At 44.2% G+C, this 16081-nt stretch overlaps 1 protein-coding gene across 2 annotated transcripts in view; it reads right to left on the bottom strand.

Annotated features, from left to right (window-relative positions):
• Window positions 1-16081, bottom strand: part of LOC146197535 (uncharacterized) — a 68244-nt gene that overhangs the window by 6595 nt on the left and 45568 nt on the right. For both annotated transcript variants that reach the window (XR_014706207.1, XM_084599425.1), the window contains exons 2-9: window positions 11382-11444; window positions 9277-9415; window positions 7501-7591; window positions 5585-5654; window positions 4675-4844; window positions 3990-4025; window positions 2425-2583; window positions 1834-1907 (exon numbers count right to left, since the gene is read on the bottom strand). Coding sequence is in view for 1 of the 2 variants with exons in the window: in XM_084599425.1 (XP_084455551.1) it covers window positions 1834-1907; window positions 2425-2583; window positions 3990-4025; window positions 4675-4844; window positions 5585-5654; window positions 7501-7591; window positions 9277-9415; window positions 11382-11444 (802 nt within the window). In the remaining variant the exon portion in view is untranslated. The remainder of the gene's footprint in view (window positions 1-1833; window positions 1908-2424; window positions 2584-3989; window positions 4026-4674; window positions 4845-5584; window positions 5655-7500; window positions 7592-9276; window positions 9416-11381; window positions 11445-16081) is intronic.

Genomic DNA, 16081 nt, shown 5'->3' with positions numbered 1-16081 from the left:
AAGGCGATAGGCAGAAAAAGAAAAGGAGAGAAAAGAGCAGCTCACCCTTCAATGTCCTACAGTGACAGGCAGTCAGTTGTCATGCAAAAGGGGGACGGTTACTGCTTCTCGACTTGCGTAAAATGCGTGCCCAGCTGTATGCAGGCATAATGCCTCTGGCTTTAACTCTTTCAGGACGGCCCATAGGTCATCGATCACATAATGATTGATCATTTTATATGCAGCCCTGAACTCAGATTTCCACATCTGGGGTACACTGCTTTTTCCAGCAGGTAGTTTGACATAGGCAGTTTTAGTTGCATGTAACTCAATTTTTTTTGCAGGCGGTAACTCAGCAGATAAAATTATTTTGAATGCAGAGTTCTCAAATGTCAACAAAAAAGGCATCAAGCTAATCAGGACACACTAAAAATTTGGCGTCAATCATGTGATTCTACTGCTTCTACTACAAGCTTTTTTATGTGAAAGCAGTAGTGAGAAGTCCGAAGAAGATTTCACAAACTTCAACCTTGGCTTCGATGATGATCCAGGTAGACAATCAGTCTGGAATTTCAACTAGTGACTCAAGGTAAGCACAATCTCAGCTTGCTCTTGAGTAGTTACACGTGCGCACTGTATGTTCTTGCTGTTTCATCTCTATTCCCCCTACCCTCTAGAGTTTCAGCAAGCTATGCTAGGTTTTCGCCAAAAAGGAAAGCTCCAGTACGAGCGGTGGGTTCTTCAGGACAGCAACCAAGCGTGAAGCTCTTTCAGCCACATTTAGTCGTGTGTGACCACCCAGCTTTTGAAATAAGAGCTGTTTGAGCAAATTTCCAAGCTTGATGGTGAACCAGCTCACACTCCACACCCTCGGCAAAAAGTGGTGACCATAAGCTATAAAATGTTCAAAAATCCAAAAATTGTAAGCTGTGCTACAACCAGAACACAGAGTTGAAAATCAATGCTTTCAGAAATGCAGCGTTGATGTCATAAGAACTAAATACCTTAAAGATCGACTTTGCCATGTAACATACTAGCTCCTTCATAATTTGGCTTTCTTGCCTTTTAAAGGTGTAGTTAGGAGAATGTAGACCGGAAAGCGTGGCGTGACATGGTCCATAGGGTCACGAAGAGTCGGACACAACTGAACGACTGAACTAAACTAGGAGAATGTAGGAGGAGGTGTGGGAGGGAGTGGGGAATCAAACTCCCAACAACTGCCACCGGAAATGAATGGTGACCACTGCTTCTGACAACACTAAAAATGAAAAAAAAAAAAAAAAAAGGAATCTTGCAGATAAGTGCGCCAAATTTTCACAACTAAGAAAAGAGGCAGTGTAGCAGATTTTGCACATTCTGATTCATAATTACTGCACTTAAAAAAATTTTATTATAATATTTATGCTTTTTCTGCTTTTTGTGTTTTGTTTTCTGCAGAGTAATTTTTTTTTGTGTCATGTGTGATGTTTAAAACAAAATTCTGTATTTGTACTGTATTGTCAAGTATGCATAAAGTGGAGCACAAATTTCTTCAGCTTTCCACTTTTCAGAGCATTGTGCCCATCCAAAAGGCTATGACTGCTTACTTCCATTTTGCCTTCACCTATCCCTTGATCCAGATCCTTTAATGCAAGGTAGCAAACCAGTTCATTCTCCTGATTACCTCCCTATTTTTTCTTCTCTAAGCTTTAATTTGCTTCGCAGCCTTCCCAGGTGGCCTCAAGAAGACTAAATGCACCTTCACAGGTAGTGCAACGTTAACATTTAAGTGCAGGTAAGTGGCCTTGCGAATACCAGAAATGAAAGAAAGCAATTTTACTGCACAAAGAATAAAGAAGCCCTTTAGTGACTCACTTTTCAAGGTGTTCTCGACTAGAATCACCCGATGATGCATGCTGGCCACCTACATCCAATTCATCAGCAGAACTCTGCACAAAGAAACAAGATGTGCATGAGCAATTTTTGAATTTAGACGGTGCACTCAGATTATAAGCTCCTTGGGGAAATACAGTGCTATATCTAAGGCAATAAAATGTGACCAGTATGTGGGCCACATATACTTTGTGCGAAGTCAAGATTACAAGACGAAAAAATTTCTATACAATATTTAGCAGCATGAATTAAGGCTTAAATTGTTTTGCAAATGCATGCAGCTGCAATAAATTGCGAGCAACCCTCAACCCAGCACAAACACCCCAATTTAATTTTTCCCATACATGTGCAGCAAAGAGCAACTGAGTAAAGTAATCCACTCAGTGAACCCCTGAATCAATTGCCAACATCCCTCCGCTCAAACACAGGGCAAAGCTGCAGTAAAACAACGCGTGAGAAATCTTCCCTATAAAAGCAGCCGCATTTCCAAGCTATTGGGCTAGTCACATTCACTGTGACAATGTAAAAAGACACTGAGGCCCCCAAATGCCCTTTTCAACGCCATCCACGCACCATCTGCTGCTGCTGCTGCTGTTGAAGCAAGGCCTTCTGTCGCGCCCGTTCCCTTGCCCTCCGTAGGCGGGCCTTCTCCTGGTCTTGCAGCATCTTGGCCAGTTCTCGGTCTTGTGCCTCCATGGCGATCTGACGGTCGTTGGCACTTGCACCTCGCCTCTGTGGGCATGCATGGATATGGGAGAGAACACCTGCACACTCCAAGAAGGCACATTTTTGCCTAACACTACCCAAGCCAAATACAAACCTTCATCTTCCCGTCTTTCTCGTGGTGGACGGAGTGCTCTTTAAGGAACCTACATAGGTGGTGGCACCCACTTTCCCTCTAGGTAATACTGAGAAACTCTATGGTGCTAATACTACTAAAATACAATGTGAGCCAGGGGTGAATTTAACGAGGATGCGAGAAGGCAAATGCTCTCTTTTGTAAGCGAAACATTCTTTAAGAAAACCGCACTGCACCGCAATGTCCTCTACACATAAAATTCCAGATATGATCAAGCACCTGTAGGAACACTCTAACATCTGCCCATAAATACACCCCTGATGTAGACATGCCAACGCGCAATGCAACTGAACTATGTGCAAGGAGCGCAGTATCTGCAGTGTCACAGATGAGTTGAACCCTCCTTTTGTTCAAAATATGACTAGCCATTGTTTGAAATACATGAAGGCATCTCCGAATTGCAAAAGCTTCTCCAGAAGTTCAATATGCTGTTACATGGGCTCCACTGGTTCATAGCACGCTCGTTGAAACTGAGCAGCCTTGATGCTCTACGCAAAAGGGAGCTCTTAAATGGAATGGCAAAGGAACGAAAAATAGCACACTGTTGCAGATGACAGAGCAGACGATATGCTGGCCACTAAGCTTGCTCGCACACAGATGGCGGAAGCGGCCAGAGTTTCGTTTGTGCTGTCATCTGCATGGTGCGAGCCACTGCAACAGCCGGGTACCATCTGCGTCATTGTCTGCAAAGGTGCGCAGTTTGGCTGTTTGTTTGCTATGCCGTTTGAGAGCTGCTTTTCACATTGAGCACCTAGTCTGCACAGTTTTAACGACCATACTATAAATCAGTGGGGTGCGCGCAGCAGCATGTTGGATTCTGGCAGAAGATTGTACGATTTGGAAACACCAGCCGGCAGCCTGGCAGACATCTGTGTACGGAAACTCTAGTGCTAATGCTCTAGAATCAATTTACAGAAAAAAAGCAGGAAAAAAAGCTTACGAGGAATTCCCAAGGCAGGATACATAAAAAGGTTTGATTTGTAGGGTTTAACGTCCCAAAGCGACTCAGGCTATGACACGCCGATACATAAAAAGATTAGAAATAGTGGCATGTAACAGGTCATACAGCGAGAAAAGAAAGCCATCAGCTTTTTTTAATCTTGATTGGTAAAGAAGTAATCCTTGTTTGAAGCTGGTGATCCATGCCTCATTGGAGTAGAGTTGTGTAGCGATTCTTTGTCACATACAATTGCATACAGGGGGATATTAACAGTAATTATTAATATAGGATTATAATTGTAGCGATTACTGTAACTGTTAGTGCATGATTCCTACTCACCTTAGTTTCTTGTTCCTGTAGAAGCCTTGCGAGCTCCTGAAAGCAGGCATAAAGATGAATTTTTACTCGGGCTCGATAAATTTATAGGGCTAGCTGTTACCTCCTGGATGCACATTTGGAAGAGGAATTTAAGTCGCACTCGGCTGTGTTTCCTGCTTTAGTTTTATTACAAAATAAATGACTAAATGAATCTATCAAACATTAAAGAATGCTCACTGAATCATTCACTTAGTATTTACTGCAACCAACACACACAGTCCATGATTCTGGAAGAACAGAAATCAAAGGTGTGATTATGTTGACTGATGGCAAGACTAGGTAGGTCTCAGAGCCTTCTCAGTTGCCTAACAAATGCTAAAGAATAAATCTGATCCAATAGGATTAGCAGAGTCAGTAGCCATAAGGTCAACTGGATGTAGTCAAGGTTGCATTTAGGTTTTGACAATGTTTAGGCCTTATGCATAAGGTTATGTTGTTCATTTTATATGACGTTATGTTGTTATGCTATATAAGGTTACACATTATATATATATATACATATGCTGTTCGCACTTATGCAGCACATAAGCACAAAGCTTATGTGCAAAACTGGCAGTAAACTTCAAAAGGCACTGATGACATGTTTGGTGAAATGACCTCGAAAAATTCTTTTCAGTACAATCTAGTTTGTTTAGTTAGTCCATACCGCATCCTGCTCTTCCTGGAACTTCTTGAGGTCCTCCCCACTAAGACCAGGGGGAGGCTGCAGGCAGAAATCAGAAAAATCCTCATCTCTGCTGTCGCTCTCATCATAAAAGGCACCAGATGCATCTTCACCAAGTGACAGCCTCTTTAGCACTGTAGGCAGGGCATCATCTGAATAAAGAAAAAAAAAAAAAAAAAAGGGGGGGGGGGGGTGATCACAAAATCAAGATAAGGTTACAACAGCAGTATGAATCCAAATTGTGGTACCTTTACAGTGCATTCATTCAAGTATATTTCACTGAGATTATAAGCTACAACATGCTGTGAATGAATATGGTACCATACATGACCTATATGAAAACAGACAAGCACCAGTGAGCTCTTAGTACTAGATGCACTACAGTGATAGACATAATATGGAGGGGTCTAGAGCAGGATCAGTTACTTACATGCCCACAAAAATGTCTTCAGCGAAAATATATCTGCAGAGTCAATTAATGCAATGAAAAAGGCAGTATATTCAATGCCATAACCTGCATTCTACTTAATACTGACTAAATTCCATTAATATGAGTACCACCTGCAGATATTTAACATGGACTGTATGATGTCAGCGCATGTTAAAAACCACCAGAGAGTGCAAATTAATCCACAGGCCTTTACTACAGCATCCCTCATAGCCTGGATTGCTTTGAGATGTTAGACCCCACACGACCCCACATACCGTAAGAATCAAATTATGTTCTAGCTTTCTTTCTCATGTCATGAATCTAATAATCCTGCATTTTCAGTAAGGTAAATTTAAGTTTTTGTTTTAAACAATAATAACCACAAACAAAAAAAATGCACTGCTCACACCATTAACAGCATCCACCAGCTGCTAAGACATCACGACCATGCCATCCACTAACCTCTGCGTCTTCGCTCTATCCTGTCCAGCTTCTTAGGCAGCTCTCTCCTTTGTAACTCCAGGGCAATTCTCTGCAGTACAGGTGATGAAATATCACTTTCAAGTGTGATGAATGCTAAAGAGGTAACCTATTTACTCTGCTGTAGACCCGAAATTATATGTTCTTTTAGAGGCAGCTCTTAGGCACTTGTTCCTGGCTTGAATGGTATCAGTTCTGGCGTAACCAGTGGGTAGCTATAACCCTATCCCAGTTGACACTGGCCGACCTGGGGCACAATATTCTGCTCGGTCTCATGCAATGACCGACCATGGTCATAAGAAAGAAACACTGCTGTCTTGAAGAGTTTGGTGAACGGCAGAGTAGGGATCCTGAGGGACCCCACAACACTACCGCATCCTGCCTTTACAAGTAAAGCATAATCGTCCCTCCAAAACTGCCTTGTTCAGAAAAATACCCAGTAGAGCAAGGAAAAAAAAAACTATCAGGAACAAGTAGGTTCTATCTATAGCTTTTCTCATACAATAATGCAGCAGTAATAATGCAAGAAATAAACATAGAGAAGTAACACTTCTAATTGGACTCATTCGTTTTCATAAAAATTTGAGATTTGCCACTCACTATCACTGCGCAACTGGAAGCAGCAGGAATCATGCTATAATTCATCTTCATAAAATTTATCTGACTGGCCATTAGGGGACGTTGCTCAGCCAAAAGCACTGCAGATTTGCGACTGTAACACTGACAGAACGGAACGGACGCATTCTTTTCACTCGTCACTGACGACGAAGATGCCAAGTTTCTTTGACATAACGAGCTGCACTAAAATTTCGCATTACAGAGTAGAACCCCGTTATAGTAAACTCAGATATAGTAAAGTGAAACTGAAGTCCCAGTTCATCTTCCATGGACGACTATACATTTCCCCCCTTTATAGTAAAGACATTTTTGATAAAAATCGGTTACAGTAAAGTGCCTCTAGCTACCGTGATGCCTTCCCACGAAATGATATTTCCGCACGCACGCTACCTAGAATAGCAAAGCAATTAAAAAAAAAAAAAAGAACACCGTGGTTTTTTTTTTTTTTTTAATGGCTTTACCACTAAGCTTAGTAGCATTCGGGTGAAGCCAACTTTACATAAACCTAGGAGCCGTGAGGGAAAGCATGCAGCGCATAGGAAAAAAAGAAAGGTAAATCTGACTACAACGATGGAAAGGAGGCGGCGCGATCCGTTCAGAAAGTAAAGGATAGTAAAAGTACAGCGAGAAATAGGGAAAGGAAGAAATAACCTAACATTCACAACATTGTGCAACACGAGGCAGCAGTTGCAAGAACTGGAGGCGTGGCATGTGCAGTTTTGCAGCACTTGACTGCCGCACGCATTTCTTTCTATTGCCTTCTTACTGATAGAAACAGCTGATGACACAGTGTTCATACAAGGCTTTGGGTTTCACATGAAATCAAACTCAGTTGTATTCATAGCCACGTTGCCCTCATGCTTAAGTACTTCCACAAGATGTAAACAAACGAATTTTAACTGAAAAAACAAACACAAAAAAGGGACGAAGAGACGATAAGACGGCAACTTCAGGACCATGTTATCACCAACCATTGATATAGTAAAGACCCTGGTATAGTAAAGATTTTTGCTGGTCCCAGTGACTTTACTATAAAGGGGTTATACTAGTATCGTAATCATTGAAGTTTTTCACGAGCCATTCAAACACCAAAAGAGCTATAAAACATACTTGACAGAAAAAATGGTAGCAGTTACTACCTTTGCTTTGCAAGTTTAATTGAAATTGGATGGCAATACAAATGCGTCTGTGGAGGGAATGCTTTTTTTCTATTTTCTCTTCCACCATAATAGAGCTTGCACAGCACAAGTTCGTGAGAAGAACCTCAAGATCTATCTCACCTGGTCTTCTTCCTGAGCAGCTACGTGCAAAGCGGCCTCCCTCTGCAACTGCTGCTGCAACTCCAGAGCAACTTTAGCATCATGCTCTTCTCTGGAGGGAAGAGAAAAATTTAAATGACAGCATGAGAAAATGCGAACAATGCTATTTAAATAAACAGCAGTAGAGATTAATTACTAAGATTGGTTGACAGTATACTTGTGCCAAGAACTCAACCTGAGATATTGTTATACATGAGGAAGATGAAGCGGGCAGCGGTACCACCATTATTGAGTCATGTCACCACTACTCCTCATGCTTCATTGGCTTGACGTCACACAATATTTGGTGGAGGCGAAGGGTGTCACTAATCATAGTTCAGCGAAAAACATAGCGTTAAGACAGGACTAGAGAGACGAGAACAGGACAGAGCTAATCAATTATCATCCCGGTGTTATAGATTTGATGTGCTGCATCTGCTTTAGTCACTGGGGGTGGGTTCCTGGTTCGTGTAATCCGGCTGTGCCTTGGCCTGCTGACCTGACCTCACCAACTGATCCAACATTTTCATGAAATGATTCTCAGTCGGTTTCAACCAGACTAAACAAAGACTAATCCAATTCCCATTTGGTTAGATGACCGATTTTTCGGACTCGCCAAGGACAGCGAAAACGTCCAAAAAGCCGGGCAGTACGAAAAATCAGGTTTTATACAAAAAAAAAAAAAGAAATCATTTTACATACTCTTCTGATTGCCACTATGGTGGCTGAAGGGGTCAGCAGTTTTGGACCCATTCTGATTATTGGCGGTCTCGACGCGCAACGTTCACACAGACGGCATGCGGCAACCGCCGGCGCTCGATGGCTGTACTGCCGTCGGTACTTCGCGGGCGAATGTGCGGGTTTTAGACGAAGTCTAGACGTGAAAGCGAACCTGCCAATGCGAGTTTGCCGATCCACCGCGTTTTGAGAATGCTTCACCGTACAACCCTCATCGTATGTGCGGTGAAGCACCCTTAAAACGCAGCTGGGAGCGGTGGTAAGACGCGTACCCGAGTCCCAATCCCGATGCCTGCGTTCTGATGGAGGTGAAACGAAGTGGTGCCCATGTGCTGTGCGATGTCAGCGCATGTTAAAAATCCCCAGGTGGTCGAAATTACTCCCTAGCCCTCCACTATGGCTCCCCCTTCTCTCTTTCCACTTTCACTCCCACCTTCCTCCCTTCCCTTGCGTGGTTCAGATGTCCACAGAGCAAGTGTGACAGATATTGCGCCTTTCCCTTCTTGTGAACCAATTATTATATTTATCAATTTATCAGTGAAGGCTGCTACTGCGCTGCACAGCTAAAAGGGCCCAGTTTCTAATATCCTCCTTCTAGCTTGAATTTCGCTTTATCTGATCACATTTGCGACCTCCTTAAAGCCTGAATTAATTGTGTTCCACTACACATTTATATGGAGACTTGGCTATCGGTGGTGCCGATCGACTACCAGCAAGGTCTGAAAAAAAAAAGAGCGATCAATCGCGATGCGCCCGAAATAAGAAAGTCCAAATAAATAAGCAAGTCCGAACGATCAGGGGTCCAAATTTTCGGTCGGTGACTTCAAGTTAGTTGGCTCCAGCTATAGAACCAACTGGGCATGATGTAATAAACCATTTGAAGCAGTTACGATTTTCACCAGGGTCTGCTGGCAATGCTATGCCGCACAGAGTGGCCTCCTAATTCAAAAATTCTATTTTTTAAAACTGCTGTCATGTGTTTACTGAAAAAAGGCGGGATGAAGTAAGAAAGGTACTAACTGCTGCCGCAGCATCTCCTCGTAGGTGCGCCGGATGAACTCGGCCTCTTCCTCTTCGCTACGCTGGACTGTCTTTGCCACGGGCAGGTCGGCACGCAGCACCTGGTTGTTGGTCCGGTTCAGGTTGTACCGTTGGTTAACTGCACAAAGCAAGTAGTTTCTTCGCTCCGCCGTCCTCAAAAAATAACAACCAAGCAGTTGGCAACCATTGGCCTTTCCCTCGCACCAAGCTGGGAGGTTGTAATGTGACGTGAAGCAATACATACTGTGTTCTGCAACTTTATCAGAACCGCTTTGAAAGAGTCTCCCGCCTCAACCAGAAGTATGTTTGCTGTGAAACAGCGCAGAAAGCTTGTTCGTTGTTGACCTTTTTGTTGCATAGTAATTTCGAAGGTCGTGCTTACCTGGTTTGGTCTTGGTTTGGCCGTATATGATAAGAAACCAGAACCTTCTGTGACGAGGTTGAAGGAATGAAGGATGCGAACGGCAATTTTCGTTGAAGGGCAGCGGTGGCGCCATCTGTCATTTTTACAAAAACGTGTCATGCATGCCTGGGTGCTTAAGAACCGCAGCGCTTTCCTCTAGCGACGCCAGATGACGCCACAACTGCCTTTTGTAGTAAACTCTGGGTTGGTGCCTTTGGTGCTCAATCTCGTCGCAGATGGTTCTGGTTTTTCATCATGTGCGGCTAAACCATATAAGCACCTTGGTAAAACTGACTACGTAAAAAAAGGGTCAACAACACGCAAGCTTTGTACGCGGTTCCACTGCAAATGAGCCTTCGAATGAGGCGGGATAATTTTTCAAAATGGTTGCAATAAGGTTGCAGAACACTGTATATACCGCTTACAGTTCGAATTGAGCGCCCTAGCATTGCCCTTAGTTACAGTGAACTAGAATTTACCGCAGCCATTGCGAGACGTCACCATCGGACATGGCGTCTGTATGGAGCTTCCTGCGCGTATCTTGTGCGCGCGCAGTTTCGATTTTGTACGCGGCTCTGCATGAAAAACAGCGTCGCATTTTCTCGGGCTGCTTGTGACCACCCAAATGCGATCATTTAAAAGCTAATGAATTTAAGTTAATTACTTGAATAATTAGAAGAGTTCTGCAGGAAATTTTGTTCACCGTGGATGGAAGTTTGTTTCTGCAAATATTTTTGCTCTATTTTGAACTCACTATATTTCCAGGAATTTTCGAGCGTTCGCCAACACACCTGGTTTATATATATACTGAGGAATTTTATGAGAAAATACTTTTTCCGAAAGCGCCATCAAACAGATGTAGGATTACACTGCGCCCAGAGCGTAGACGGCAAAATTTATCTTAGTTTTTCTTTTAGTTAATGATACATAAGACATCTGCATCATCGTGTACATGAATCACATGGTTCTCGACCAAGACCTCTAAACAATTTATAATTGGCAATTTTCTCACCTGTCGGTCTCAACAACCAAGCGATTGCGTCAAGATCTTGGTAACATCAGAGATTAAAAAAAAAAAAATCGTTAGCTGCGATCCCTGTTTTCAAAGTAGGCTGGTTTCATCGTTGTAGTGTATTCATTCGACAAATGATCGCAGTTTTTTTTTTCTTTGCTCAAACGACCTAGACTAAATTCAATTATAAATTATTTAGCGGTCGTGGATAAACAGCACGTGGTAGCCCACACGGTTGCTGCGTTAACTAAAGAAAACAAAATCAGCAATTCATTCATCGATAAAAAAAAAAAAGTTACGTTCTGAAATAAATATAAAAAAAAAGCCCGCCGAATTTTCATGAAATAAATGGTATGGTACACGGTAGTACAGTTAATTTCGACCCTATAAAAATTAAATTGACCAACCTGTAAGTTCATAGCTCCTTTCTTGCGTGGAGTTTCCTTTAGTTTGCCGTTAACCACAGTATCATGCAAAATTTGTTTTGACCTCTGGCTGAAAATAAATTAAATGCAAGACTTCCTGGACCTCCGCAAAAAATTAAACGCTGTCATTTCACTATAATGAATTTTTTACTAATATCTCTATGCAAAAAAAAAAAAAATTATTCAGTGGCATATGCACTTCCCGACAAAAAAAAAAGATGGAATCGGAAAGGACATGACATACTCTCCTGTGACTGCAGTCGGTAGGCCAGCACGCCATCTTCTCGCACCAGCCACTCTTTGCACACTGCACGACACGTACAAGAGTTGCATATTGAGCAACGCGAGGACAGCTGCCACAGCATAGAGAACTGCCGCACACATAGGACCTTTTCACGAGCCCCGCAAACCAATGCCGCAAGCGCCAAGCTGCCTTTTCTACACACCGCCTGCTGCTTCGGCCCACTCGGAAAGAGAAGGTGACGCGGCACTCGAACCATTGATTGACAGCGCTAGAGGCGGTGCTTAATTAGAGCGTGGGATTTTTGAAAGAGTGTGACTTTTGCCATGAGATAGCTGAAATTTGTTAGACCACAGGGCCGAAGATAAACAATGTTTTTGAAATTCTAGAAATTGACATGGTTATTACAAAGAGTCCTACAAATATCTAATCGTATATATGAAAAAGCACTGAACAAGGGCAGAGGGGGCAAGCCTCAGTTCGCAGGTTGAACCAACGTTTCGACAAGTGGACTTGTCTTCGTCTGGGCAATCGTAACTAGACACTTAACTGTAATAGTTAAAAATTTATATAAGAAATTAGCTAACCAACTTAGTAGTCAACAATATTTTGCTATTTTTCAGCTATTTTCTGATGTGCACCAACACACACACACACACAAAAAGCCTGTTCTTAAAAACTAGTGGCAGGCTTCCTTGAAACTCCTGGTATAAACTGCTACAATTTCAGCGCGCCACTTCATGATGTGTGGCGCACTGAAGCCTTGCACGTCCCGCCCAGTCCAAGACAATCTTTTTGTCATCGACCCTTCAGGTCAAAGGCCGACCAACGTCCTTGGCTGGATATGCTTGGTACATGTGCCTTCTGCCACAGACCCGCGTACGTGGCCATGACGCGTCGGACACACACACGCGTCGACATGGAGCCAGCAGCCATGGGGCCTTCTGGGTGGCGCATTGACAGAGAAGAATGACTCTCCAAATAACACCACAGCGTCACAATAAAGGGCAGGCTATTCGGAGGCAGCAGCGGCGGCGGCCGGCACAAGAGGCGAAGCGAAACGGGCCATTAAGGGCGGCTGACCCTGAAGCCGCGGGGTCATCCCGCCATGCGCACGCGATGCTTGTACGGAGCTTTGCAGCTCACCAGCAGCATCTTTCCCTACCCTTCTCCCTCGCGACAAATCTGGACTCTCGATCTCGCCCGAAGCTGCTGGTCCCGGATATTTTTAAGAACTAAAAGGAGGCGTCGTAGTCTCTAACGCGCGGAATCAACGCTTTATTGCGCTGTTCGCCCCACAGCACAAGCAAATAGAAATTTGCTTTACCAACCTCACATATATCAATGATGTGGTGCCGAAACATGGAAGAATGTGTTGCCCTACTGTGAACTGCCAAGTGACCGTTGTATGCCCGCAGTAAGATGACGGGCACACACTCGTCAAATTCACGAGCAGCTCTGGCCAGGTTGCGTGTTTTGTCACGCGCCCTCGCTACGCGCCGCTAAACGGGCAGCAAAATAAAACGAGACGCAGCGAGTGTAACGTCTGGGAACAATCTTTCGCCTCGGAACGTATACGGTACGCAAGCTCGCTTTCAATGCGCTTGGAAAAAAAAAAAAAAAAAAAAAAAAGAAGAAGAAGAAGAAAGGAAGGGGGGGGGGGGGGGGGTGGGGGGGGGGGGGGGGGACTATCCAGGTACGACCAGAATTGTGAATGCGTTCTTAAAGCAGCCAAAGAAACTAAAACACGAGCATACACAACGCAGGTACATATACGTATATGTATCAACACGTATGTCGTCGGGTTAAAATAACCATGGCCGACGGCAAAACGAGCGCTAAAGACAGCCGGAAATGCGGTCACAAGCGCACCTAAAGCGGGCAAACACATGTGTCCCCTTATCGCAGTCGGACATCTTAATGAGTACGCGAAAGAGACACAAATGGTCATGAGAACAGGCCAGCTTATATCGCATGCACGAATCTGGGCACCAACGACACTGCGAGACATTAGGCAGACATTAGTGTTCTACGCTAGCGCTTTTTCGCTATGCTAAAGTTCGTACAGCAGTTCTGTTTCAGTGTCGAAAGGTCGGACCAGAATACCCCCCCCCCCCCCCCCCCCCCAAAAAAAAAAAAAGAAAAAAGAAGCATGAACTAAAGAAGCAAGGCGAGGATAGAGAGAAACGCAATTCAGCAAGGAGGACGGGCCCACACGGGTGCAGCTTAGCAAGTCGAGTGCAGCCGTTAGTCGCCGATGCGTGACAAGACCGCGCCATGCCCAGCTCTTGGTTGTTACATTCCCGCTCTTGATCAATTCGTGCACTGCGCACGATGAGCCTTCTCCGGGTGAAAAGAACCCCGACCCCGCTCCCGTGCACTCGGGCCGGCGGAACACGGTCATTAGGGAGACGAACAGGGGCACCCGGAAAGCACCTCGAGCGCGTAACGTTACCGGCACACAATAGCAACAAGGGGAAGGAAAATGAATAGCCGCTGAAAGGAAAAGCGGAAAGCTTTTTAAATCGAGACCCACCCGACTTCATACCTCAGCTCACGATAAAGACATAAAGGCCTTCTCGCTAATGGCCCACGCATGTGCGCTCATATTCTAATTCATCGCCTGCTGATGGAATCACGCGAAATTTGAACTGTGGGAAGAAAAGAAAACTTTATGATTATAGCCAAAACTTCGCGCCCTATCGCTGTGGTGCAGTGGTTAGGGCGCTCGACTGCTATGCCCAAGGATGCGGGTACGAATACCGGCCGCGGCGGCCGCTTTTCGACGGAGGCGAAGATGCCCGCGAGCTGTGAGATGTTAGTGCATGACCCCAGGTGGTCGAAATTTCCCGAGCCTTGCACTGCGGCGTTCACATAGCCCGAGTCGCTTTGGGTTGTTAAACACCAAAAACCAAAACTTTGCTCAAACCCGAATACTAAAAAGATAGCAGAATTGATTACTTGTTAGCAAGAGAAAACGCATTCCGACGCAGGTCAAGGCAATATATGCGCTCGTTTTTCTTTTTTCTTTTTTTTTCATTATATCACTTTCGTTCTGAACAGCAACAGAAACAAATGTTATTTTAGTATACTTGTCCTTTCAGAGAAACGTCCTATTTTCTTCATATTCAAAATCGCGCGACCGCAAAACAATTGAAATCCAAGGTACTAAAAAAAGGTTTGCCACCATGTACATATATTATGTTGAGGCATGCAAAAGGAAAGAAAAATGTACAGTCGCAACGTCCAGATTCTTGATTCCCTACTTTCCTATACCGGTCCTAGACGTTATTTATTTATTTATTTATTTAACCAAACTACAGGCCAATGCTCTGGCCCTATTAGGAGGGTATTAAAACAAAGACTCAAGAGTGCAAAGCGACAAACAACACAAGCCACAAGAAGACATTCTAGTTGTTTTATGAAGCCATTTGACTTAAAACAAATGGGGCCAATTCGTTCCATTCTTCTGCTAATTAGAAAGAAACTGCACCTGCAAGAGTTCGTTCTTGCAAAAATTGGAGCTAGCGTACTAAACACAATTCGGAGGGTTTAGTGAAATTTTTCTTGACAAAAATTTAAGAAGAAATAGAAGTTGACATATTTTACTCCGTTGGAATGTTCTTGCATAAGCAAAGAAAAGGAACCTAGTCTTCTGTATTTGTCATATAGAAATCTTACCGCCTTTCTCTGAACGTCTTCCAGTTTGCCCATGTCCTTCTCGGATTCCACAGTACTGACGCATATTCCAACTAGGACCTTATACATGCATTACACGCTAAAAGCCAAGTGCTCAAGAGAGCATTTCTTTTTAATTTTCGTTTGATAAAGCATAAATTTTGAAAAGCAAAAGCACGTAGTTATCCGCGATGTGTGTGGACCAGGATAGGGTAGGTTTACTCCTAGGTATTTATACCTATAAACTTCGCAAATTGCACTGCTGCCAAAATAATAACATTACATTTCGATATTTGGCAGTATACTTTAAACTAGGAAAGAAAGTGAAGCGTATTTATCGACGTCCCGTGCTGTTTGTTCAAAACGCGATCAAAGCCTCCAAAGCAGAGTTATACTATAGTTACACCGTTGAGAAAAAAAAAATCTTGTCACTATATATATTTATATATAATCCCTACCAGTGTTAAAAAGATGGACGTTTCTTCGTTAATAAATCGGAATTTCTGCTTGCCACGTGCAGCTGTGCTTTGCTAGCTGCGTGCTCGACAACCGAGCATGCTTACGGCGCGTGACACCATGTGAGGCCACACGTGTACAGACGAACGGGCAGCGCGCGCGCCGGTCCGCTAGGCAATGAGGCCGCGTTGCAGCCACCGACCGGCACACCGGACCACCGCTACTGCGCATCGGCGGGCAATGAAAAGAGCGGCCCCGCCGCTCAAAGAACACTCTACCGGACCAGGGGAGCTGGCGGAAAGGAGGGAGGAGAAGGGTACGCCCGGGCATTGCACCTCGTCTCCCATACCCCACTTCTGGTCAGACTAGCACTCTTCCTCGGTTGGTAGAGGTGCCTCGTCCCTACCCCTTCCCGAGAGGAGGCATAGGAGACAGTCATCCTTAACTGATCTTCACAGGAGGCTCAACGGGCTCTGGTGAAACGGGCGCTGTCCCCAACTAAGGACGCCGACCATGTTAGCGAGGCCACTTCGTAGCTCCCAAACTGTTTCAGCGATGGTTTTCACCAC

The sequence above is a fragment of the Amblyomma maculatum genome, chromosome 3 (genome assembly GCF_055883805.1).
Source record: "Amblyomma maculatum isolate TAMU_Amacu chromosome 3, ASM5588380v1, whole genome shotgun sequence".
Classification (NCBI taxonomy): domain Eukaryota; kingdom Metazoa; phylum Arthropoda; class Arachnida; order Ixodida; family Ixodidae; genus Amblyomma; species Amblyomma maculatum.
The sequence above is the reverse complement of the archived record's forward strand: the minus strand, read 5'-3'. Positions and strand labels throughout refer to the sequence as shown.